The 26295-nt window shown below is 40.5% G+C and overlaps 2 protein-coding genes across 2 annotated transcripts in view; both read right to left on the bottom strand.

The window, feature by feature from the left end:
- Positions 1-16775, bottom strand: part of LOC117513519 (plectin-like) — a 192198-nt gene extending 175423 nt beyond the window's left edge. Inside the window, 1 exon segment of the mRNA XM_034173689.1 lies at positions 16392-16775. Within this exon segment, the coding sequence (XP_034029580.1) occupies positions 16392-16644 (253 nt within the window). The 5' untranslated portion in view covers positions 16645-16775.
- Positions 16776-16901: 126 nt separating this feature from the next.
- On the bottom strand, positions 16902-20593 carry LOC117513518 (mucin-5AC-like). Its single transcript, XM_034173688.1, has 3 exons — positions 19374-20593; positions 17061-19340; positions 16902-16933 (listed from the first exon to the last, which is right to left on the bottom strand). The coding sequence occupies exons 1-3, from the start codon at positions 20152-20154 to the stop codon at positions 16902-16904; spliced, it is 3093 nt and encodes a 1030-aa protein (XP_034029579.1). The 5' UTR covers positions 20155-20593.
- Positions 20594-26295: the final 5702 nt, after the last annotated feature.

Raw genomic sequence — 26295 nt, 5'->3', positions numbered from 1 at the left:
CGGGACGGAGACTGAGGGTGTCACAGTGTAGTAGTAACAGATTCTAGTTGTCCTTTGTCCCATCTTGTATTAAACTGCTGAACTCTAGATCTTCACGTACAGCAGATTCTCTACACAGCACTTAATCTGCACTTTATTAACTCTGTGGCTGAATGTGTGTTGTTTGTATTTGTTTTACTGTTTTCTGTACTACAGAAAACAATAAAACTACATGTTGCTTATTGTTTTAAGCAACATGTAGCATTGTGCCCAGGACAAATTTCCCTTCGGGGACAATAAAGTTTTTTTTCTATTCAATCCTATTCTAGTTTGCTTCAGAAAAACTTGGATGAGTCTGAAAAGTCTTGAAGATCAAAACAAGAAGTGCAGTTGTTTCTGAGTCAACTAATCATTGTCATTTTTGGGCCATACAGAGCGTGGCTAATGGGTCGCTGGTTGTGGCTATCGAACCACCATATACATAAATACAGCACATTTTCATCATGCACAGCTAAATGCTAGCTACGTGCTCGCTAGGCAATTCAGCTGGCTTGACAAAGTATTGCTGTGATTGAGCTATTCTTTCTAGTTTCCTACGGCTTGGTTGTGATCCAAATAATAATAATAATAAGGTGCATCTGTCAATAAAATACTCAAATTCTTTCCTTTCAACAGCCATAAATTAATCTGGATGAAGGCCATGAACCAAAAATAAATATTGGTGATCTGTGAATTACATTCATACAACTGCTAAAAAATTTTTAATAAAAAATTAACACTCAAGCAAAAACAAAAATGTACTATGGACAATAATAATAATAATAATAATAATAATAATAATCTACTCTTTAATCTGCTTAATGGTAATTTATTAATTTTCAGTGAGTGTGTCAATTGCCATGACAATTGAAAACAGAATGGGCCAAATGTAACTGCAAAGGTGCTGACAAAACTGTACAATGTTGGTTGATAACGTGTCAGATCTCATTAGAAAGCCTTAAAAACTAGTAAGCTAAAAACTGTCATAGAATCTCAAAAATGATGGCCACTGCCAATGTTATGTCAATGAAATCCCAGTATTTCAGCTAAATAACCCTTTAGTTTATGAATTTATAACATAGAATCATGTGATATAACTATGTAATAACACAGCCATTTAATTTTGGGCTTGTGATTCTGAAACGTCACCTCAAAAGTGAGCAATATCAACGTGTTCCTGCAATATTAGCAAAATGTTAATCAAACCATTTCTGTCAATAAACAAGAAATAATAAATGCTTCATGATCACACTGAAATTTAGCCACAACTGTCATGGGTCATGAACTGTACTTGTTCTCTTTTTTAGCACATTATCCAACAAAACTAAACAACACTCTTCACTTTAACGCTATAGCTATTTTGTGTGATCATGTAGGCGAGGCTCATCATCAGCATTCCTTCCTTACTGTGAACCATGTCAAGAAAATAAAGCCAAACCCAAGGAAAAAATTAGCAAAAGGATACAATCCTTGTTATTTGTATTATAACAAACCTTTTTGAAGAATTTAAAACGGCAAAAGATAACATGATAGAATTACATAAAACATAACTAGATTGGAGGCAAAGCCATTAAAACCCTAATTTAAGCCCCAGGTTTAGCTCTATCGTTGATACAACACTGAACAGAGTTCATGAGATGGTGCCGGACAATGACAGGTGGTCGTGGGCTTCACCACAATCTCAAATAGCTCAGGCAAAGACCATGCCACTTGTTCATCTGACCGCTGTTAAACAAAGGGAACGATAGAGCAGATAATCATAAGGCTTCTGTTGCAACATGGAGAGGTTTAAATATGGAATACAGTCTCCAGCTTGCCGTGCGCTAAATGTGAATGTGTGAGTGTCATGTTTGTGTGTTTGTGCTGCTCAGGACCACAACAAGATGTCACATGGGACAGTGGCCAAAAATCCAACGAGCGCCGGCAGGCGGGCAGACGAACAGACAAACAGACAAACACAGACGGACACGGACACACAGGCCACCCCACGCTGTGGACCTACCAGGTATGATCTTCATCTAAGAGATGTTACAGACAGGAAGCAGAGGGCGAGAGTGAAGAGCGGAAAAAACAAAAAAAGAGGTGGAGAGCCAAGGAGTGACGAGGACAACAAGACGCTCCGGTTTGTTTGGTCTGAACAGCCTCGTTTCTCTTCAATTTTGACAGGCTGTGCCCGCTGCTTGGATCCGTCAGCCTGCTCTCCTGTGGCCAGGGGAGGTGGGACGACACGCAAAGCCTGGGGAAGGGGGCAGGGGTGAAGGGCTGAGAGGGGCGGGTGACTGGAGGATAAAAGGCTGGACCCGACTAACGGTTATATATATCCACCAGAGCCAAATGATCACAGTGTCTCAGTTAGAAACTGATGGAAGCACTTTGGCAAGACACTTGGCTTTTACCCCCACAAGAGACCCGGCGGCAAACATAAGTACATCCTCCCTCCTCCTCTACCCCCCGTGTCTCCTTGGTGATGGCAGGTTTATTATCGGATATAAAGCCACAGTTCTCGTCCATAAAACAGATCTGATCTGAGACTCCTGTCTACTGGCACAGTAAGATTAACATATGCTAGAGTCATCGCCCAGTCTCACGCTGTCTCATAATGAAATTATTTAATTCCACAAGGTTTCTTTTCACTGACTACAAAAGCACCTCTTCCAGTACAGATCAATTCCAGGAATGAAGGGGGATTCCACATTCACAATGGGACCTGCTGAAGTCCTGTTGACACTGGGCACTGTGCCATGGTATGGCATTTTGGTTTTTTAATGTTTAAAAACTGTCCACTATCTTGACATGTCATATCATGGTTGAACAATACATTTTTTTCAATTACCAATGTTGATTTTTAGGAAGCAGGATGGCAAACAGCTAAAATACAATGCAGATTATTTCTTCTCAAATCATACAACTAAATGAGACACAAACTAGCTGCATTTAAATGAACATTTAGTGTATTTGACACAGTGTTGTCTTCTTTCAAGTCTTCTCTTGGGTAATGTTACATCCAGCATTGTCATGTTTCCAAATACCCACTACTACTGTTTTAAGTTGCCTATCTGAATTTAAAATGACACACGGGGGAAGTCACACTGTCAGAATTAGCAGATGTGACAGTAGTTGTTTTTAATTTGGCGTCATGAACAAAAACATGCCAATTATTTCAGAATACATTTAATCAGCATCCATTAATTGTGTGTCACATCGCACTGAGGCACTGGTGCATTTTGCTGGGTTCATGACAACATCTTGCTGAATCATAAACATCCAGGGGGAAGTGGCCATGGACCAGGAACCAGCTGTCCCCAACACATGACAATACTCACCAGGCAGACATCACCTAGAAACCACACGGTCAGGCATCAATTAAAAGCTAAACTTTCTAAAGCCAGACGTTGGAATTTTTAGCACCTTCCTGCGCTCACCTGGGCAGCTGGAGAAAAGCCAGAACCTCTTTCTCCTGATGTGCTGGATGAAACACTGGAGCAGATCCAGCACAAATCCACAGGGAGTTCTGGGAAAGAGGCCGTGAACCAGAAGGCTCCAAAGGTTAAAAAGGAATGTGCTCCACATTTAAAGACCCAAACACAGAGAAAAAGAAGACCAACAATTGAAGCAACAAGACACCACAAAACTAAAAAGAACAACTGGTTTTGGATCGTTTACGTGTTTACTTGCAGTGCACATTTCAAACTCAACATATCACCTCAGAAAACTAATGAAAACATTCAATTTAAAAAACATTTCTCGTCACACTTTTTTTTGGCAGTAATTATGAGCAATCAGACGTCAAAAAAACTGACTGATTTATTCTTGCATGACTTATGAACCAGGTCAACCTCGACACAGACAGAATAATGAGACCAAACTCAGCTGTGGTCCAGCTTTTCTCAAATACGTCCCCCCTTATCTGACATCTAACCTCAGACGAGGTTCACTGGATATGTTCAACGGCAATACGGGAATATTGCCGGTGGTACATCAAAAGCATAGCAACAGTAGCAGAGCCAGGAACTGTAAAAACCGAGCAATAACATAGAGGATGTGCTAACTCTGACTGCACGCTGCTGCACCAAAATGGCACCTGTCTAAAGCAGACGTACTGTCAGAGTTCAGCGAGGGACAAACTGTGAGAGCTCGGAGTGGCCGACGCTGCAGGCCTCACCCGTCGCTCATCCCTTGTTGATTTTGGGATCACAGCGATGCACAACATTTTCCAAACACAGCAGCTTGTGAGATATACATATAGCATTGGGAACCGTGGCGTTGACAACCGGTTCGACTTCAGCAGGACATTAAAAGCAACTCCAGGCAGCATCTGGAGCGCAGAGTGAGGTCTTGCTAAATGTAGATAATAAAGATGGATGAGATACTGAGAAAGCACGGAGGGACATTCGAGTGTTGCACAGAGAATTCTTTAATGACAACCCTAATGTGCGTACACAGAGGTCTAAACTCCATGGGCACCATGTGCACATATCATTCATGTCCGGGCACATTTCCAAAGCATTCCAATGTTCGGGCAAATAGATCTTATCTCACTTCTGCACCACAGACTTCATCCATCCCCATTTATTGTAGTTCTTAGCACATTAATAATCAAATCGAAACAGCAAGTCATCTGTCACAGACTTTTGTGTTGTATGTGGAATGTCACAAGGGAGTTGCCTCGGTCCACTATTATTTACAATTTTCACAAATGATTTACCATATATTTTTTAATAAAGTCAGTATAGCGATGTATGCAGATGATTCAACTATTTATACATCTGCAAGTTCGCATAATGATTTAGAAGTTGTTTTAAATATGGAACTGCATAAGGTAGTTGACTGGGTTACATCCAGTAAGATAGTGTATATATGTATATATATATGTTATATATAAGACTAATTGTATGATTATTGGCTCTAGTTGCGTTATTATGAAAAAACCTGTACTAAACATTAAAATTAATAATATGAGAATAAATCAAGTACATGAGACTAAGCTGCTGGGTGTTATTCTAGATTCAAATTTATCATGGAAAAATCATAGAAATAATATTTTTGTAAAAATGGGCAGGGGTATATCGATTATGAGAAGACATGCAAGGTTTTTAAGTTGTTCAACATTGAATTATGCTATTAAAGCATTATTATTAGTATATCTGGACTATTGCCCAGCAGTTTGGTCAAATGCCTCCAGACAGATGATAAATAAATTACAGATTATTCAAAATAGGGCTGCTCGTATAGCACTTAAGTGCAGTTATAGGACTAACATCATTACAATGGATAAAAATTTAAACTGGCTGTTAGTTAAAGACAGACTTTTATACTCTGATTATTTTTTACCAGAAAGATTATTGTCACTAAGTTACCTTGTATGTTGTTTAGGAATTTTTCTTTCAGTTCAGGAAATCATAGATACATAACTAGACATGCTGAGGTGGGAAACTTTACGCTACCTGTAGCCAGGACTAATGACATAAAAAACACTGTCATATTCAGGGGTATGAAGGAATGGAATTTATTACCGGACTGCATTAAACTCACTTCAAATGAATGTTTTTTTAAGGAAGGATTAAGGCTGCATCTGTTGGTATGACAAGCATTCTAGGTTTGACCTTTGATCATGTATACACATGTTTTTTTGTGTATATAGACTGACCATGTGTGATGATTAATTGGAATTTTTTTTCCCCTCTTTTTTGTTATCTTTTTAATATATATTTTTTGAAAGCATTTTGATTTGTGTTTGTAAATTTGTGTGGACCCCAGGAAGAGTAGCTGCAGCTTTGCTACAGCTAATGGGGATCCAAATAAATAAACAAATAAAGCAGATTGAAGCACCATCAGGTGTTTGTGAAGCTGACAGCAGTTCTGCAAAAAATGAGGCCTAATTATTACAGTAGTCAGATTTAGCTTTTTGCAATTGTGTGTTTTAATAAAAGCCAAACCTTTTCTTAGCTGTTCGGAACTTGAAAAGGTTATTCGTGCTTTTATCAGCTCTAGCCTCGACTAATGTAATAATTAGTTAATAATTTTTATTAAAGCTCTAAATGGTCTTGCACCACCATATTTGAGTGAGTTGTTGGTGCTATGGTACCAAGGCAGGGGTCTGAGGTCATCCAATCTCTATCTGTTGAAGGTCCCCAGATCAAACCTGAAACATTGGCGTGACTGGGCTTTCTCAGTCCGTGGACCCAGACTTGACCAATGAGCTATGCATCATCACTGATCTGGGTCTTTTTGCTTTTAACACTAAGTAGTGTTATTTACTGATACAGATACTTTGTCATTGTAACAAAGTACAATGAAAGGCAAGGTGAAAGCCATCAGTGCAAATGTAAACCTGAGTAAACCTCGCACAGACTTCAAAGATCTGGAGAAGAAAAGAAAAATAAACATAAAACTTAACCAGATGAAAGAGATATGTCCAGGTATGTTATGACAGTTTATTTAGGTTTTATGTACACATTTATTTATTATCCTTGATTTTATATTGTTATTGTATATTGCCGTTGTGTCGTCTGTTTTTAGTTATACCGGAAAGCACTTTGGTCGCCCTTTGGGCTGTGTAAAGGGCTATATAAATAAAAGTTCATTGATTGAATGATTGAAACTATCTCTGTCGCCCCCTAGTGGCTAGCTGCAGTTCTCAAGCATGTCAATAAGACATTAACCAAAATAAGATCAAAGCAAAGAAGATGTGGCACAAAAGTTATTTTATGCACTTTAATGATGCAAGTATCAGTCACCTAAACCATTTTGTCTTTTCCCCCCCTCAGAATTTAGATTTGATGTTTACTGTGTGGACTGGACAGCTTTGATTGACCGGTGATCCACCAAACAACTGCTGGTGCAACTGGGGCACTTTGAATAATCTATATATTTAGAGACAACTACGTGTGTGTGTGTGTGTGTGTGTGTGTGTGTGTGTGTGTGTGTGTGTGTGTGTGTGTGTGTGTGTGTGTGTGTACGTGTATATACACACACACACACACACGTACACACACACACACACACACACACGTACACACACACAATTTTCGTGATTTTCCTTTATAAATCATTGGTTGTCTGGATCAGAAATGTCACTTAAATATATCATATAGCAGACAAACACAGTGATATTTGAGAAGTGAAATGACGTTTATAGGATTTACACAAAGTGTGCAATAATTCTTTAAACAAAATTAGGCAGGTGCACACATTTGGGCACCCCAACAGAAAAAATACATCAATATTTAGTAGATCCTCCTTCTGTAGAAATAACAGCCTCTAAACGCTCCCTATAGCTTCCACTGAGAGTCTGGATTCTGGCTGAAGGTATTTTGGACCATTCTTCTTTACAAAACATCTCCAGTTCAGTCATGTTTGCTGGTTTGCGAGCATGGACATCCCGCTTGAAATCACACCACAGATTTTCTATAATATTCAGGTCTGAGGACTGAGATGGCCATTCCAGAACGTTGTACTTGTTCCTCTGCATGAATGCCTCAGTAGATTTTCAGCAGTGTTTAGGGTCATTGTCTTGTAGCAAGTGTTTTTCTTTGAATGCTGTGTTCTTTTTCAGCCATGCATACCGCCCCTTGTTATGTCCAAATAACTCAATTTTAGTTTCATCAGTCCACAGCACCTTATTCCAAAATGAAGCTGGCTTGTCCAAATGTGCTTTAGCATACCTCAAGTGACTGTTTGTCGTGTGTACGCAGAAAATGCTTCCTCTGCATTACAGCATCATACAGCATCTCTTAGTGCAAAGTGCACTGTATAGTTGAACGATGCGCAGAGACACTATCTGCAGCAAGATCATGTTGTAGGTCTTTGGAGCAGGTCTGTGGGTTGACTATGACTGTTCTCACCATCCTTCGATTCAGCTTATTTGAGATACTTCTTGGCCTGCCACTTCAGGCCAAGCTTATTTTTCATGTCATTTCAGAGTTGTTTAGAGGTTCCCATGCTGCCACTCATTAGAAGAGATGCAAAGAGGGGAAACATTCACAAATGACCACCTTAAACGCCCTTTCTCATGAATGGATTCACCTGTTGTAAGGAGGTCAAGGGTCAATGAGCTTACCAAACCAATTTTGTGTTCCAATAATTAGTGCTGCATGTATTCAAATCAATAAAATGACAAAGGTGCCCAAATTTATGCACCTGCCTAGTTTTGTTTAAATATTATTGCACAATTTCTGTAAATAATAGAAACTTTATTTTACTTCCCAAATATCAGTGTGTTTGTCTGCTATATGATATATTTAACTGACATTTCTGATCCAGACAACCATTCATTGATATATAAAGGAAAATCATGAAATTTATCAAGGGTGCCCAAACGTCTGCATACACACACACACACACACACACACACACACACACACACACACACACACACACACACACACACACACACACAAACTTGGTGCACATGCAACCTACGTTGACATACGGGGAGTGACAAGCTATTGAGCATTGTCATCGGCAAGTGTGGTTGGTGTCATACATTTCTATTCTGTCAATTAAATTTTTTTTTCGATTTATTCAATTTATATCACGCCAAATCGTGACAACGTCACCTCAAGGAGCCTCACATAAAAACAGCTCAAAAACAATATAAAATAATAAAAAAAACTTCAAAAACACAATTAAAAGTTCATAATAAAAAGTAAAAACTTAAAAGAATTAAAAAAGGATGCTACCCATAAGACTGGGTAAAAAGATGTGTCTTTAGTCCCAGTGTCCCAGTGAGATCAGATTTTAAGGTTCTGCTACTAGTCTATAAAACTTTTCATGGACTGGCACCTCCCTACCTAGCTGACCTAATTAAACCTTACGTACCAGCCCAGGCATTGCGTTCTCAGGGTGCAGGACTACTTTGTGTCCCTAGGGTGAATAAGAAGTCTGCAGGTCACAGAGCTTTCTCTTATCGTGCCCCTGTTCTGTGGAATGATCTCTCTGCATCAATAAAACAGTCAGATTCTGTGGAGACTTTCAAGTCCAGACTTAAGACGCACTTATTTTCATTTTTGTATTGGTAGCATACTGTCATAGTATAGCTTTTCACTCTTCTAATTCATTTTATTAGGAAACAGAGCATGCTCTGTTAATCGCCTAATTAAAATATTAAGGATAGATGAGATTTTTGTAATTGTTTTCATACATACGATATGACTGATGGATTCCATGACTGATTTAAAGGGAGGCCAAGACATATTCAGTGACTTGGAAATGTTCATACAACCGTCCCGACTTGTTGAAAGAAAACTGGCTGTGAAGGTGATGATTTATCTTAAAGATAATCCTTATATTTAGTCTAATCAATTAATTATGGGATATGAAAATATAGGGACTAAGAATACAAATGGCTGCAATTCCTAAGAGGCGAATGCAGCATTCATATTACAACTTCATTGTGATATTACAACACTGTCCACATATTTATAGATCTAAGGCCTTTAGCCTTATAGATCTATATGTCCTTTGTATTTCTTCAAGGCTTGAAATTGCTTTAATTATTGTGATCTGTAATTGTTTTAAGTTACCTTCCTGCATGTTTTTTTCCTCTTGCTTCACCTTCGTTTGGTCTGTTAAGTGTTCTGCATGTAATGAACTGGGAAATATCAATGGAGTCAAGGCCTAGTACCTTCTGCACTTTGGACTGCATTCATGTAGCGTATTCCTCATTGAGAACACATGCTCCAAGAGGGTTATAATTCTAATTCCACACAGGTGACGGAGTGGGTACGTGCACACTGAAAGCAACTAAGGCTTTCCACTTTGCTTCATGCAAATTGTGACAAACTGTGGAATTCTAAAATATGGAATTACTGTCTTGCAAGCTTGACAGCGCCTTGTACATCAGTAGTTCCAGAATTAAAATGGTTCCAGGTTTCATGGTGGGAAATGACAGAAATGTTCCTGAATTCCTGGGACATCTCCTTATTCTTGGCTCAGAAGGCAACTTACGGCCACACCTTCCCTCGACTATGCTGTTGAACCTCGCTTCAAAATATGGCAGTGCCTGGATTAACAGCGTTGTTCTGCACAGTGGGGCGCAGCCGGCGTGTTGTATGTATGTACTCGTGGTCTATAAACTCAGAAAATTAAACATATTAAGACTTTTCAAAAACAGTCAAAACTACAGAACTTCAGCTGTCTCACAGAACTAAACTGGTGTTCGCGGTCGGACTGTATAATAAGGACAAAAATGCACTTTGGGAAATGACTAACATCATAATAATTTGGGCCAAACCCTCAATGGGTTCCACATGTTATTGAACTTTTGGTTCTCAAGATTTGAACTGCAGACACCAAATACTTCTGTTGCTCCAACAGACTTCTTATTCAGCTTTTACTCCTCGATGTTATACAAAACGTTGGTGATCAATTAAATAATCGGTGTGGATGCCGACACAGAAGGTCAAACTGCAGACGAATGCTGGGACACTCAAATATAACTAATTCATCAGACAGGACTTAGTTTTCTTTGTGTATTGTGCTCATTTTGCATTGTTGATGTCAGCCTGAAAACAAACAATTTCACAACTCAATGAAACTTCATCTTTTGGCTCTTACGGTACTGAGTCGGATCCACCATCTCCATCAGGTCTTCTTCCATCTCCATAGTCCTGTACCCTTCAAATTCTTTATCATCCACTTCTACCTTTCACTTTCTCTTCCTGCAAACTGTTTTCCTGATATATTATCTGTTCTTGTACAGTTTCTCATTTTGTAATCTCTCCATCTTTGTAAGTCAATCATCTGATCATCCTCAATTCTGCTGCATTCCACTTCTTCTCCTGCACTCCCTTCACTGCCCACATCTCAACCTCCATTAGTCCAGGAGTCAGTGGTCATTTTTACCTAATTAGCACCACTCAAGGAAACTAAACAACACATAAAATCCAGCCTCAGTGTACCATGACCTACACAAAAATGTATGATAATTTTCTTTGGTACCACTATAATCCTATTCCTTAGATTTAGATAAGGGATTCATAACATGATTTTGCCAATATGATTAAAATTAATTCTGTCTGGAAATTAAGGGGAAGAAAATACCTTTTCTCAGCTTCATTTTAAATATGAAAAAAAAAACAGAGATATTTTAAGAATTTCAGACATTGTTTTGTAAAGATTATGAATATTGACCATGATATTTAAGGTGTGACAACATATGTCAGCTACAGTCTTGAATCTTTGCAGGTTTTGTTATCATGAAATGTGGAACGAGATGTTCTGATACTCAGAGTCATAAATTGTTGAAAATTTGATTTGGGCACAACATCAAAGGTCATTCACTGTAGGGCTGAACGATTTTGGAAAATAATCTAATTGCGATTTTTCTCCTCAATATTGCGATTGCGATTTAATATGCGATTATTTTTCCCCTTCTTATGCATTAAAAAAACCACACACACGCACACAGAATTAATGAATCCGTTTCATAATAAACAATATATATTTTTTAAAGTGCAAACAACACAATGCAACACAACAACAATGCAAACAAACTGACTTTACTTGTTCAACTTTAGTTTTATGTAAACCTATGTAAATGGTAAATGGATTGCATTTATATAGCGCTTTTCCATCTGCATCAGATGCTCAAAGCGCTTTACAATAATGCCTCACATTCACCCCGATGTCAGGGTGCTGCCATACAAGGCGCTCACTGCACACCGGGAGCAATAGGGGATTAAAGACCTTAGTGATTTTCCAGTCAGGCGGGGATTTGAACCCAGGATCTTCTGGTCTCAAGCCCAACACCTTAACCACTAGACCATCACCTAACTACATGTTGTGGCTGCTTTCTTTGCTCGGCTTGCACTCAAATCTCGTGCGTTACGAGATCACGTTTCAAATCGCGTCCTTTGCGATTAGGAAATCTCGTTCTATGATATCGCGATATTAACGTAAATGTGATTAATCGTTCAGCCCTAATTCACTGTGTTTAGACCAAAACATTACTGGTGTTTATCACCCAGTAGCAGCAGATCCTGCTGTCGATGCCACGTCATGCCAAACACCACTGACATCTCAACTATAAACATCTCATTCTTCTCTTTTCTGAAAAAGGTCAAGCTCATAATTTAGATGTCTCAAATTTCAGAAAGGCTCCGATGAGTCACAGCAAACTCATGTTCCAATATAAAAACCGCCTAGTTGCTCTTTTGACCATCACACAAATATGCAGTGGGCACAATTTAGAGATGAAGGCACAGACGACGTCTGTGGCATGTCTGCAAAATGTTTTAATGTGGCCAGAGTTCAAGCTTTGTCTCAAGCATAGCAATCTACTTAAAACACACATGCTTATTTGACAATACACAGCAAACGCCATTTGACAGGAAAGAAAAAAAAAAGCTACATACAGGACTAAAGTCCATCAATGAGGATCAGTTTTCCTTCCTTTTTCCTGATTTAAGTACAACCACAACTGATGTGACAGAACAAAGAGACAGAAACTGCAGCAGAAAAAAACGAAGGCAGGGCTTAACACAATCTGCTGACATCGATTTGATTACCAGCAAAGACGCCAGACTCCCTGCGTGCATGCTACAAACACGCTCCCCTGCAAACCACAGCTCTGACCGCATCAATCTAAACTCAAGACAACCATAAATCAGACAGAACCTCTGGTGGAAAATAATGATAATTTAAAAATAAACAATTCCTGAAGGATATGGATGGATGAATGCTGTCGTGTCAGTGTGGTGTGTGTGACAGCAGGTGTCAGCAGTGGGTCGCCAAACACACCGGTCATCTGTCACCTGATACACACTTCACTCACAACTCCACAATGACAACACACATTAAAACTTCTGCATTCAAACATTCACCAATATCGACTTCATGATTTAATAAAAACAGGCAGCTTTAAAAATTTGACATTGTAGTGCTCAAAAGTGAAATATGGATAATTAATAATTGTTTGAACTCATTGAACATGAACAAATTCTTGTCTGTTGTAGTTTGTGAAATTTTTCTGCTGTAATTATAAATATTAAGCAATTATAAGGGCTATTTTTAAATGTAATTGGTTAAAATAGATATGAAGATATTAATTAATTATAGCCTTGCTGTTCTTTTGATTTAGTTATCTTGCTTTAGTTTAATGTTGTCTCTTAGATGTTTTTGTCTTTTTTATGTATTTATGCATTGTAGCACTTTCAGATCATTTATTTGATGTAAAGTGCATTACAGATAAAATCTATTATTATTATTATTATTATTATTGTTATTATTATACTGTATTGGCATTTATTGTCTTTAAAACAAAGTTCTATTGGCTTAAAAAACAAACTGGATTTAATCTGGTTTTAAACACTCCAACACTAAATTTACTAAATTTAAATGAGCTTTAAACCTTCTTACACTATGTATGAGTCATTTCTTTGCTAGTTTTCAACATCTCCACACTAATGGTAATTTTTTTTCAATGAATTTTAGCTGCCTAAAAGGGAACCAAGATGGGTTCGGTTTTATGCAGCTTTACACCACAATTACATTATTAAACCACATAAAACTTGATTTAAGTTAGAGCTGCAATGATTAATTGATTATTAATAAATTATTAAATTAATCCCTAACTATTTTGATAATTGATTCGTTGATTTGAGTAATTTTTTAAAATGTCTAAATTCACTGATTTCAGCATTATCAATGTGACTTTCATTTTACTAGTTTCTTTAAATTTCTCTGATATTAAATATGGGTCAGGAGAGAGTTACTGCCCCAAGTGGAAGAGTTCAGGTACCTCAGGGTCTTGTCCTCGAGTGGGGTAAGATGGAGCATGAGATCGGCGGATGGATTGGCGCTGCCTCTGACGTTCTGTGGACCATGTACTGAACCGTTGTGGTAAAAAAAAGCGCTGAGCCAGAAAGTGAGACTCTGGATTTACCACCGGATTTATGCTCCTATTCTCAACTATGGTCACAAGCTTTGTGTAATGAGCAAGGCTGCGCATATAAACAGTGGAAATGAGATTCCTCCATTGAGTATCTGGGTTTACACTGCCTGGGGTGAGAAGCTCGACTATCCAGGAGGGACTCTGAGTAGAGCCAATGCTTCTTCACATCTTCACATTCTTCACAAGGAGCCAGATGAGGTGGTTCGGGCATCTGGTGAGAGAGTCTCCTGGTCTTCTCCATAGGGACGTCTTCCAGGCACATCTAGGAGGAGGCCCCAGGGAAGACCCAGGACATGCTGGAGGGATTATATTTCCCAGATGGCATGGCAATGCCTTGGGATCCCCCAGGAAGAGCTAGAGGACTTGACCAAAGGATTAGGAAGTGTGAGCTAAGCTGCTTGATCTGCTGCCACTGCAACCCAAATAAGCAGCAGACAATGAATGAACAAATAAATGAATGAATGGATGAATGTGGACAAAACAAAATATTTGAGGATGTCATTTTGGCATTTGGGAAACTGTGATCAACATTTTTCTAACACTTTGTGGATCACACAACTAATTAATTAACTGAGAAAATAATTAAGTAGACACCAGAGATGGGTGTGGTGTCTGTTCCAGAAACCGACCTGTGCAACGGCAACATTTCTTGTATATTCGTTTTGTGAATTGTTCTGTAATTTGTGTCTGTAGCATGGTCCAAGGAGAGGGTCACCCCTTTGAGTCTGGTTTGCTTGAGGTTTCTTCCTCAGAGGGAGTTTTCCTTACCACTGTTGCTCTGGGGGTTGGTGAGGTTAGACCTTACTTGTGTGAAGCACCTTGAGGCAACTCTGTTGTGATTTGGCACTATATAAAAAAATGAAAATGAATGAAATGTAAATCTTTTTAAATGGCTCTAATTCGAAGGGCAAAATTTTGTAAACCAGTTAAGACTGGTTTCCCACTTGTTTTGAAATACCAAGAAGTGATTTTGAAATGGATTTTGGAGCTAAACTCTTCTCTGACTAAATTAATAACAGGACAACTAACTGATCAAAGTAATGATTAGTTACAGATCACTGAGTTTAGTGTATAGGTTGCACATGCTGCATGAGTCAAATTACTGCAAGTATTATGAAAAAAAGTTCCCTGATGACTAACACAGGCATGTTTCTAATTTGATCCAGATCTGCTCAAGTGTCACATGTGGAACCAAACAAACACACCCAAAGATCTGAAGTGTTCCAAGTTCCCGACTCTTTGTCTGCCGCACACACCCACATCAGCCAACGCCCATGGGAAGCTTTTTGCCGTGCACGCTCCAAGGCCAAAACCAAACGACAAGCAAAACAATGTCTTTATTCCCCCACCACCCTCCCTGAATTTGGAAATCTGTAAAATATCTGGCCTGATCCAAACCCTGAAGTCACATGAAGGTGTTTCACCATTTTACACAAATGCTGCAAGTTTCACTTCAGCAGATTCAACCACAACGTCAGATGGCACATTTTCCTGGACTTTGTACAGCTTTTTACAGAATTACAGGGGGGGGGGGGGGGGAGAGTCCTGTTATCACATGGTCTACATACTTCCTGTATCGTGCACATACCATTTCAAAATGCTGTGAGGAGAATGTTTCTGTCATTATGGGGCAAACTGACAGGACAAGTGAGAGAACTCGGCTGGAGAATGCGATTCGGTGCCAAGAATAGGGAGGAGGAAAAGGTTTCCAAAAGCACCACACCTCCCTGCCTTTTCATCAGTTTGGCTTTAACTCATGCAGAAGCGTCTCTGCGGGGAATAGGCACGGCTGAATCTCAGCAAACAGCCCCACCTTGCTGGAATGACTGCAGGTCTGTGTAATCACATTTAGCAAGGAGGCAGAGATGAATCCAGCTTTAAAGTGTCACGAAGGAGAGATCAATTTAAGACCGTGGGCAAAGGCTACTCCTCACACAAGAAAGGATGATTGGGGGAGTTGGTTTGTTTTGCAGACAGATTTACTTATTTTAAACCGTAAAGTATTAATGGTGCAGTGTTGAGCTTTAACTGACATACTGAGAGAAACCATGTGTGAAAACCAACAGTTGCCTCAAACCCTCTGCAGGGTGTGCTGTGCAACACAGACTATTTTAACACACAGATAATTAAATCACAGCCACGTCTGAATGGGCTCTGTTTACTATCTCCCTGAAACGACTCCTAAAGATACGCTACCACCGGTCCACATTATGAGCCATACCTGCGATCTGCACTCCCAGAGTTCAAGCCCTAAACTGTAATCAGGTCGTCTAAAATAACAAGAGAAAATTACAGGAGAACGTGTTTTACTATGAGCATGCAGCCCTGTGAATGAACAACTGCAAAGCAGTCCTCAAATATCTCACCTAAGACCTCCCACATGTCAAAGGTGGTAACCAAACCTGCAGTAACAATGACATCATAAAGGGGCAGCAGGACCCAGCAGGAAGTAGGCTAATTGGCATGCGCTCAGACAAACCTTCAATGAAGTTTGGCCATGTCTTCTCCTCAGGTTCCACAAGCGAGTGATCCCACTCCTCGGGTGATGTTCCTGCAGCCCCGGATAAAAGTGCCCGCTCTATGGCGAGTTCTTCCAGAACATCCAAGTCCAGTTCCTCCTCTTCCTCCTCAGGTTGCACAGGTGGTGGAGGCAGCTGCCCCTCAGCCGCTTCAGGAGTAATAAGCTGCTTCACCTCCACTATCTCCTCCACCACTACAATCTTCTTCTTCATGTCTGCGTCTTCAGTTTCAGGGCTTACAGGCTTGCAGATCTCCACCAGGTGAGGCTGGGCAGCTGTGGGTACGGCAGTGGCGGAGGGTGTGTCCCTCTTCTTCGCGTCCTGCTGCTTTACGGCCTCACAAACAGAGAGGCTTTTCTCTGTGCTGCGCTCTGCTGCCTGAGCGGCTGAGTGTTGTGCAACTCTGGGAGGCTCCCCTTCCTTTGCAAGGGGGCTGGCCTGTGCCTCGGTTGCTGCTGCTACTGCTGACGCTAATTCTCCGGCTGCGGGTGCTTCCCTCGCACTGTTGCATGTATTCGTGCTCGGAGCCACTCGCTTGATTTTTTCTGCAAAGGGCGCCGTTGGCTCCACCTCTCTTTTGTGTGCTGGGGCCTCAGTGAGCACAGCTGCTGCCTGTGTGATTTCCTCACTGCACATTCTTTCAGGAGTGATCTGTGGAGGAGTGTTTGTGTCTGTCAGTGCAGTGGCAACGTCAGAGGTGTGTTTGACCTCGGTCTGAGGCCGTGGTGGGACCTCAGTGGATGGCCGTGGTTCTGCTTCATTCAGATGGACAGGAATTGTCTTTATGGATTCCAATCCAGGCTCCTCGGCTTGTTTTTTTCCTTTTCTCTTCTTCTTACTCTTTGATGTTTCTTGTGCACTTTTGGCTGCACTTGTGGGGGTTTTCGGATCAGGTTGAACCGCTTCTTTCTGGGATGCTGGTGCAGGGCTTTTATCTCCAGAACTAAGGCCTTGTTTCCTGATCTCTACTTCAGTTGTTTTCTTTTCCAGCACTGTTATTTTCTCAGATATTACCGCCTCACTGGGGGGTAATTTAGCTTTCAACCCATCCTTGGGAGATAAGTGCTCCTGTGTAATTTTGCTGGTGTGGCTTTCCTCAACTCCCTTAATTCTTTGTGCATCATCCGGAAACTCCACTGGGGGCACTGCTGAGCTCTGGTCTAGTGGTAGTGATGCTCCCTCAAAAGTAGACACCAATTCAGCTTGTGTCAGGGCTTCCTTTGTTGGGTTCTTATCAACATCACCCTCCAAGTTCTTCTTCTCTACAGGTAATGTGTTGGTAGTCATCTCTGAGGTAATCACAGTTATTTCTTGGAGGGTTTTATCTTCTCTCTCTTTACTGGCCTCACCTTCAGAAGGTTTTTCCAGAGTCACCTTTGTGTCAGGTGCTTTCTCAGCACCGATAGTCTTGGATGTCTGAGATTTCTTTTTCTTTCTCTTTGAGTTAGAGCTTCCTTCAGTTGCTTGCTTGGGTTGGATAACCATCTCCGTGGAGACATCATGAACAAGCGGAGGACAGGAGAAGCCTGTTTGCAGCAGCTGGGGTACTTTAGCATCTGGAACTTTGCAAACCTCATCTGACATTTCTTCTTCATTTTTGAAATCACGAGTCATTTTTACATCTGATGTCTTCCGTTCAGTAATCACGCTCACTTCTGTAATTTTCTCCTTGATTGGTTTAGTAACCTCAGCACTGGTCCCAGGTGCTGAGAGAACCACTGAAGTTTTATCTTCAAGTACCGGGGACATGGACACTGTAGTATTTTTGGGAGGCAGTTCATCAGTTGGACATTCTGCTGAGAAATTAACTGAGGACACTTCAGTATTAATGGGCTGCTGAGTCACTTTAATGACTGAGAACTCTTCCACCACTTCAGCAGACACTGTTAGCTTGCTGGTGGTACTTTCAAGTGGATCTCTAGTCAAATCAAAAGAGGTTGTTGGCTCACTGGTGATACTTTCAGGTGGAATTTTGGTATTTCCATTAACAGACACTGTTTGATTGCTGGTGGTACTTTCAGGTGGAGTTCTGGTCAAATCAACAGATGTTATTGGCTTACAAGTGTTACGAGCAGGTAGAGGTTTGGTGTTCTCATTAACAGACATTACTAACTTGCTGGTGGTACTTTCAGGCAGTGTTCTGGTGTCCTCGTCGACAGACACTGTTGGGTTGCTGATGGTACTTTCAGGTAGAGTCTTGGCATTACAAACAACAGACATTACTGGCATGTTCATAGTACTTTCAGGTTGCGTGTTGGAATTCCTGTCAACAGATATTACTGATTTGAAGGTGGTACTTTCAGGTAGACTTCTGGTGTTCTCTTTAGCAAACACTGTTGGCTTGCTGGTGGTACCTTCAGACATTACTGGCTTGCTGGTGGTATTTTCAGGGAGAGCTCTGGGGTTCTCCTCAACAGACATTATGGGCTTGCTGGTGGTACTTTCAGGTAGAGTTTTGGTGTTCTCCAGAACTATAATTTCTTTGGTAGCTTTCTTGGCTTTCACAGGATCTACTTTAGGTTCAACTGTGGCTTTTATTCCTTCAGCTTTTCTAGATTTGTCATTCACCTTTCCTTTGGCCTGTTTTTCACTGATATCTATATTAATGGGTTTTGCAATTTCGGAACTAGTGGTGACATGGTCAACGAGATGAGTGGTTTCTACCTGGGACTTTGCTTTAGCAGCTGTAGTTTCAGCTGCAACCACAACCTCTGCAGATACGGGATCCCTAGTCTGGATGCTTCCCTTAGTCTTCTCTTGTTTGACCTCTGTATGGGAGGACATGAAAACAGAACTGGTAGTGACCATTTCACTGGGTTTTATGGGTATCATCTCATTTGTGTTAGTAGACTTCTGTTTATCCCTTTTGGAAATAGGAACTTCAGATATCATCTTTGATGCTGTCACACCTGTCACTGCGGCAGTGACCGCTGATGGTGGACCTGAGGTCAGAAAGCTGTGTGACACATCCTGGATAAAAACTGCTTTCTGAATCTTCTCCTTTTGCACTTCAGAAAGTCTTTTCTCCTGTGATGTTGTTGGTTTCTCACTGCTGGCATCAGACTGATGAGAGACTTTTTTCAGCTGGCTCTTCTCTTTAATCATTGCTTCATCACTACTGCTGAAGCTCGTTAACTTCCCATGGCCAAATGGCTGAGCCTGATCATCTATTTCCCACGATCCTCTTGGTTTGACCGATTCAACCCCCAGCTGATGACCCCTGAACCTGGGGGCTCTATCAGAGGCGCTCTCTTTTTCTTTGGGTTGTATCATCTTATGGCGGTAGCCTTGACGCTCAAGCAGTGACTCTTGGCTCTCTGCTTCAGACCTTTGTCCAGGTTTAGGAACAAAAGTTGTAGGACCTTTAACGGCTTGGACCCGTGCTGCCCGGTGAGGAAAGGGTACAATGGCAGCTGGCTTTCGAACCCTCTGCAGGGAGGCAGGAATAATCTCAGGGGGAAGGCGGAGGTAGTCACGCAGGTAAACAATGCCGTCGTTGGTGAGATACCAGTAGAAATGTCTCCAGGCAAATGTTTCCTTCACATACCCTCTAGACTTCAAGGAACCCATTGCACGGATTACTTGCAGATTGCTCACAGCTGATATCTCAGAGTGCTTTGTTTGAGGCCTCGTGTCCTTCTTGGCCACCATGACCCCATCTCGAAATAAGAGCTCATAAATGGCCCTCAGGTCCTGGAGGGGCATCAGCATTCCAGCAACCATTGTGCTTCAAGTATAATTCTCTCAAAGTACCAATAAAAGCAAAATAACGAGGAAGAATGGAAAATGAAATAACCTCACAGATTGTTCCAGGAAAGAGTCCAGTGGCAAAACCAGCTGTCACGTAGCAGACTCAGTTAGGGGGAAAAAAGGAAAAAAATAAAGAATGAAGAAGTATCTTGTCCTTTCTTGGTGTTTTTGCTTTTCCTTTGATAATTATGAAGAAAAACAATAATCCGCTGTGAAATCTGACCTATGCCAAGTCAAAAGAGTGCGGCTCCCCCCTGCATTCAGCGTGGCTGGGAAACGAACAGCCTCCTTTCTACTGAGATGGCAATGACAGAATAGAAGAGAGGGAGCGAGTGAGCAAGAGTGAGACACACTTCTCTGTCCGGCTCCTCCTACCTTCTCTTTCGATGTCTTAGGAAAACTAACACAGAGAAAAAAAATCTCAGCAAAGTAAGTTACGCAAGAAGAAGAAGAAGGGGAGAAAAAGTAGCTATAAATAAGCCTGAATGACACAAAGATTAGAGCCGATGAATGGAGTTAACGCACCTATGCAGTGCGTCTGAGCACATGTTCTACAGCTCTGACTTCTACGGTCACGCCCACATCGACTGTATGTACACACGTCTCAAAATGAACCACTGGCCATCTGTGTGTGTCACATTTGCCGCCTCGAGGGGCAGGTCCAGAATTGTAGCACATTAATCCTGCCTCGTAGCTCCACAGTGGGCCTCCATGTAGTTCATCAAGAAGATCAGGTCTAGTTTCACACGTTTCCTGATTGAGTATCTCACTCTACACCGCTTGGTGTTCCAGTCTCATGTCAGACTGTTTCTGAATGAGCAATGTGAACCCTAGTGGCATTACATGGTTTTCTTATAACACAAACCCACACTGATTTTCATAAACGCATGTCATTTTTAGTCTGCACTTCCAGAGCAGCAACATCATGAGTTATAATCTATTCATACTCCGTTTGTCTGGAGGGTTTCCAAACCACAGCCTGAATGAAACTAATAATTTTTGCCGCTCTGACCTGTTAAAATGATGCAACAGGCTGCAAGATGTCCTAAATTTGTATCTCTGCTTCAGACTACCAACCTTCAGGCTTCATGCCTCCATTTAGCCGTAAACTAAGAATCTCTTTTGCTCAACTATATAAAGAACTGTACATTACAGCTAACTTTGTCAGCACTCCCAGAACACGGCAGTATTGGGTTTCTGTCTCCAGATCACTTGTCCCTCCTGTACATCTGTCTCCGGTTTGTCTTTATGTGTCAGTGAAAGCGTCGTCTGGTAATTAAATGGATGAAATTAAACATTACTATTACACGTTCACTCGCCCCAACGCGTAAAAAGAAACAATAGTGACAAGCAGAGGAAGTAGACCAAATTTTTTAAGATGTAATTGCCAAATAATTATGGTAGTGAAGACAGAGAGGTGGAATTGTTTATTTCCTTTCCTTGCATATACACTAGTGCGCATTCAAAGACGAGGGGAGCAAAATGTTTTATTTGCCGTAGCAACAGACATATGAAGTAACCAGGTTCTGACTCAGCCACATATCCGCTTTCAGAGCTGCAGCAGCCCATAGGACCGGCTGCTCGGTACTATGCTGTCATTTGGTGATTTATTTCTGAACTAAGTAGCTTATTAGCACTATGGCAAGTTTTCAACAGCAAACAGGAAAATCTGACAGTAGAAAAAAAATACAAAAAACACACGCCAAGCTTACAAGTGAATCAGTGTTTCCCTACAGTATCATAGGCCTGGCAGGCCGCCAGGCCAGGAATATTTTAATAATGTTGTGCTGCTAAATCCAATGTGTCATTTAAAAAAAAAAAGAAGAAGCATAAAACTTTGTACTCCAACCGTAGTCTGAGTGATGGCTTGTGGGACAGTAAGTGTGCCGCTGTGCAGTGCATGAATAAGGGTTACAAACTGGTGCCCTGTGGGCCACATTAGGCCCTGTCTCCATTTTGTGTGGACATGCTTTACCAGAATGTCTGGACTTAAAAGTGGGCGCAAGTGCACGCTGAGATCTGACAGTGATCACTAGAGGGATTACAACAACCATTATGTGCATTCAATTTTGCCAAATATAATGTTTGCACCTATAGAGATGGCTATGTGTTTAGTGAAGGTAGTGATGTGGGTCTTTGGGAACTATTTAAACATGAAAAATTCATTCATTCATTTCTTCTGTGAAAAGTGTGTGTGTGTGGGGGGGGGGGGGGGGGGGGTAAACTACCAACTAGCTAGATATCAATCACTTATTTTCACTTAAGTTTAGCTTTTGTGTTTCTGGGGGCATCAAGTTTTTCTGCACAATACACCTCACGAATGTGTGTGTGTGTGTGTGTGTGCCAAGCCTGAAAAAAAAAAATCTCAGGGCAACCCGGAACGCCTTTAAAACCAAGATGAGACACCACAAATGACAAAGAAAAAAAAAAAAAAAAAAAAAAAAATCACACCACATTACATTGTTAAAAACATGCAAAAATGCTTTAATAAAATAATTTGCAACCTTAACTTATAAAAAGCTGAGCAGTTGCAAGTCACATTACAAATACTGTTGTGAAAACAATTTTTTGTACAAATGTCTCATCAGACCAGACGACGAAAATTAGGCATAATGTTTTTACAGTGTTTCCCTTGCATTTTCAGTTTTCTAGATATAAAATACCTTTTTTTCAGGAAACAAAGTACTTTTGGTGTAACGCAAGTCACGCTGTAATCAGAAGTAATGTAACTGTTTTTCTTTTTTACTTTCACTTTTGATACTCTGTGTGCTTCTTACTCTGTGTGCGGCTATAAAATGCTGCTGGAACCTCAATTTCTCTGAGGGAGTCTTCCCAAGGGATCAATAAAGTTCTATCTAATTTAATCAAAACACTAATTAAAAATTTATCTTACTTTTTGCTTATGTCATTTCACACCTTGTTCCAATTGGCACATGCACGCAAGAAATGGTGTCTAAAAATGTAGATGTGTGGGAGGTACACAAAAAAATAAATTGCAAAGTGACCCAAACTATACCGCAAGTAACATGGAAATGCCCAGATGCCTCAGGGCCACAAAAGTTTTTTGCTCCACCTGCAGCAGGTATGAAGCGATCAATTCTCAGGCATGTACAGTTAATCACTGGGAGCTCAGAGGCTGGGAGGAGCCTTCAGTGGAAGAAGAAAGACATTCTTTTCTTTGCTGTACATGCTGGCAGCACTCCGATTATGGAACAAAAGGTTCAGCAGTGACATTGTCTCATAATGAAACCAAGATGGTGGCAAGTGGCTTAACTACTGGTTTATGCAGCTTCAGGCACACAAGGAAGCTGAAATGAATATCACATTAGACATTTATGAATTACAGCCAGTTTTGTATGCAGTCCTTCCATTTTCAGGGGCCATAAATGTGAAAACACAAATCATCACTTTTACAACCAGTTTTCATCAGACATGTCAGGGGATGGAACATTTCCAATTCACTAAACACAGCTGTCACTGTATTTACAAACATTACGAAGCCAACAGTATGGAAAATCTGTCTGCAATCGGCAAGTTTTCAAAAACTGAGTGGCCGTGCAAGAAGTGAGGGAAGCCACCAAGACACCCATGAAAGAGTTATAGGCTGTGGATGGAGAAACTGCACAGGGCAACTTTCCTCTATTACATCAGCAGTTAGACAGGTTCATGATTAAGTGGAAAAAATGTGATATTTTCATTAGAATTTGTCAAAAGACACACAGGAGACTCTAGCCTAGAGGTGATCCGTCTTCTTTGATGAAAATCCTGCTGAGTTCCACTGAAGCTGTGAATGGTGATGGCTTAGAAATGTTCATGTGTCCATCCGCTGAATTGTCTTTAAAAAAAAAAAACTTAGCTATAAAAGTGATGATTTGTATTAACAGTAATACTCGCCTATAATTTGTTTGTCCAAATATGTACTTAGTGGCTCTGAATGACTGAGGAACTGTGTATGAAAAAGTTGTCACTTCTTGATGATTAATATTTTTTTGTGACACGCCAGTAAAGGGAGTTTTATACAACAGATATTTTCGACTGTATATAACAGCATGAACGTCTGACACATCATCAGACACAAGGGGGTGATATTCCCATTCTAATGCAATTCCATCATTTGCATAGTTTATTTTTCTGTAGGTAATTTGGTCGACGAGGGTAGGCTTACCGTGAAGCAGCGAGTCATCTCTCCAACAGCGGTCAGGGCGCAGAGTAATCCATCATATGTGAAAATCCATCAAATGTGAAACGTTAATTCTGTATCAGAATCCACATCAATACTTTCATACGGTAGCTTAAATTCACCCATTTCGGCGGCGGCACGCAACTTTCTCTCACTCTGAGCTAACAGCTAGCAGAGCGCGCAGGCGGTGTTCTGTCAGTCTCGAAAGTTCCGCATCCTGCCAACACTGCGCATGCACTGTTGCATGCGGAGTACAGAAATGACATTCAACAGTAATGACATCTCGTCAGAACACTGGTCAGGACTTGAAGCCATACATCTTTGGCCACCAATCTAATATTTTGTTCCATTCCTCAGATATTATACGCCTGATTATGTCACACAATTAACCAATGAGATTCACGGAAAAATGTAATTGGATTAGCACCATGAATATAACTTAAAACAGGTCAAATTTGCAAAGTAAAATATGATTTTTTTTATTGTAAACCATATATTTCATAATCACCAGTGAATTTCTGACAAACTGTCCAGAAATCTAAAAAAAAAAAAAACACTTTAATCTGTAATAGTATCCTGCAGATCATAGAGGTTTATCTTACTTCTGTGGACAGATGGCACAGTCATTTTGTTGAACACACTGACAAATGTTCAGCTTTTTTCAGTGGAACATAATGTAATTTAATTCTAATTCTAATTTATTAATTTATATAGCGCCAATTCACGACAAACCCGTCTCAAGGCGCTTCACACAACATAAAACAACAACAAAAAAAACTGAATTACAAATTTAAAACACAATAAAAAGATGACCATAAAAGAATACAAGAATAAAAGCACATCATAACACTAATGATAAAACAGGGAAAATAAATGAGTCTTTAAACATGACTTAAAAGTCTCCACAGTATCAGACTGCTGAATGTGTGCCGGGAGATCGTTCCATAGAGCTGGAGCACAGTAGGAGAAAGCTCTGTGACCGGCAGACTTTTTATTCACCCTGGGAACACACAGAAGTCCTGCACCCTGAGAACACAGGGCCCGAGCCGGTACATAAGGGCTTACCAGGCAGATAGGGAGGTGCAAGTCCATGAACAATCTTATAAACTAATAGTACTTTAAAATCCGATCTTGCAGCAACTGGAAGCCAGTGCAGGGACGCCAAAACAGGTGTAACGTGGTCAAACTTTCTGCTTTGTGTCAAAAGCCTGGCAGCAGCGTTTTGAACCAGCTGAAGACCCCTAATCCTGGACTGCGGTAAGCCAGAAAATAGAGCATTACAATAGTCCAATCTAGAAGAGACAAATGCATGAATCAAAGTCTCAGCATCAGCCATAGACAGGATGGGACGAATCTTCGCTATATTTCGCAAATGGAAGAAAGCAGTCCTCGTAATGTCTCTAATGTGGAGATCAAAGGACAACGTAGGATCAAAAATTACTCCAAGGTTCCTCACTTTATCCATATGATGTATAACACACGAACCTAAGCTAAGTGCTAGCTGATCAAATTGATGCCGATACCTCGCTGGACCAAGAACCATAACTTCAGTCTTATCAGAATTTAAAAGTAGGACGTTACTAGACATGATGAAGAAGAAATAATAATGAAAAAATTGTGGCAAACAGGTAATCAAACTTAAAAACTGTTTTCTTTTTTACTCCCCTACCCTTCTTTTCATTCATTTTTTTTTTTTTTTTTTTTTTTTTTACTTTGGATCTTTTATTATTTTTTTGAGAGTGGTGGTGGGATAAATCACCCCCCCCCCCCCCCCCCCGATCCATCCCTGACAAGCACATCCTGGTAAGTTCATGTACAGGGATTAAAAAAAAGAAAAAAAAAAGGCCTATAACATTTGGAAAAGAAACAGTTTCCCATTCACTGCAGATTTAAAGAACTTTCTCATGGGGTTTTATCATTTGGTGTAATTTGCT

Source organism: Thalassophryne amazonica, chromosome 7 (assembly GCF_902500255.1).
Source record: "Thalassophryne amazonica chromosome 7, fThaAma1.1, whole genome shotgun sequence".
NCBI classification, from domain to species: Eukaryota; Metazoa; Chordata; class Actinopteri; order Batrachoidiformes; family Batrachoididae; genus Thalassophryne; species Thalassophryne amazonica.
The sequence above is the reverse complement of the archived record's forward strand: the minus strand, read 5'-3'. Positions and strand labels throughout refer to the sequence as shown.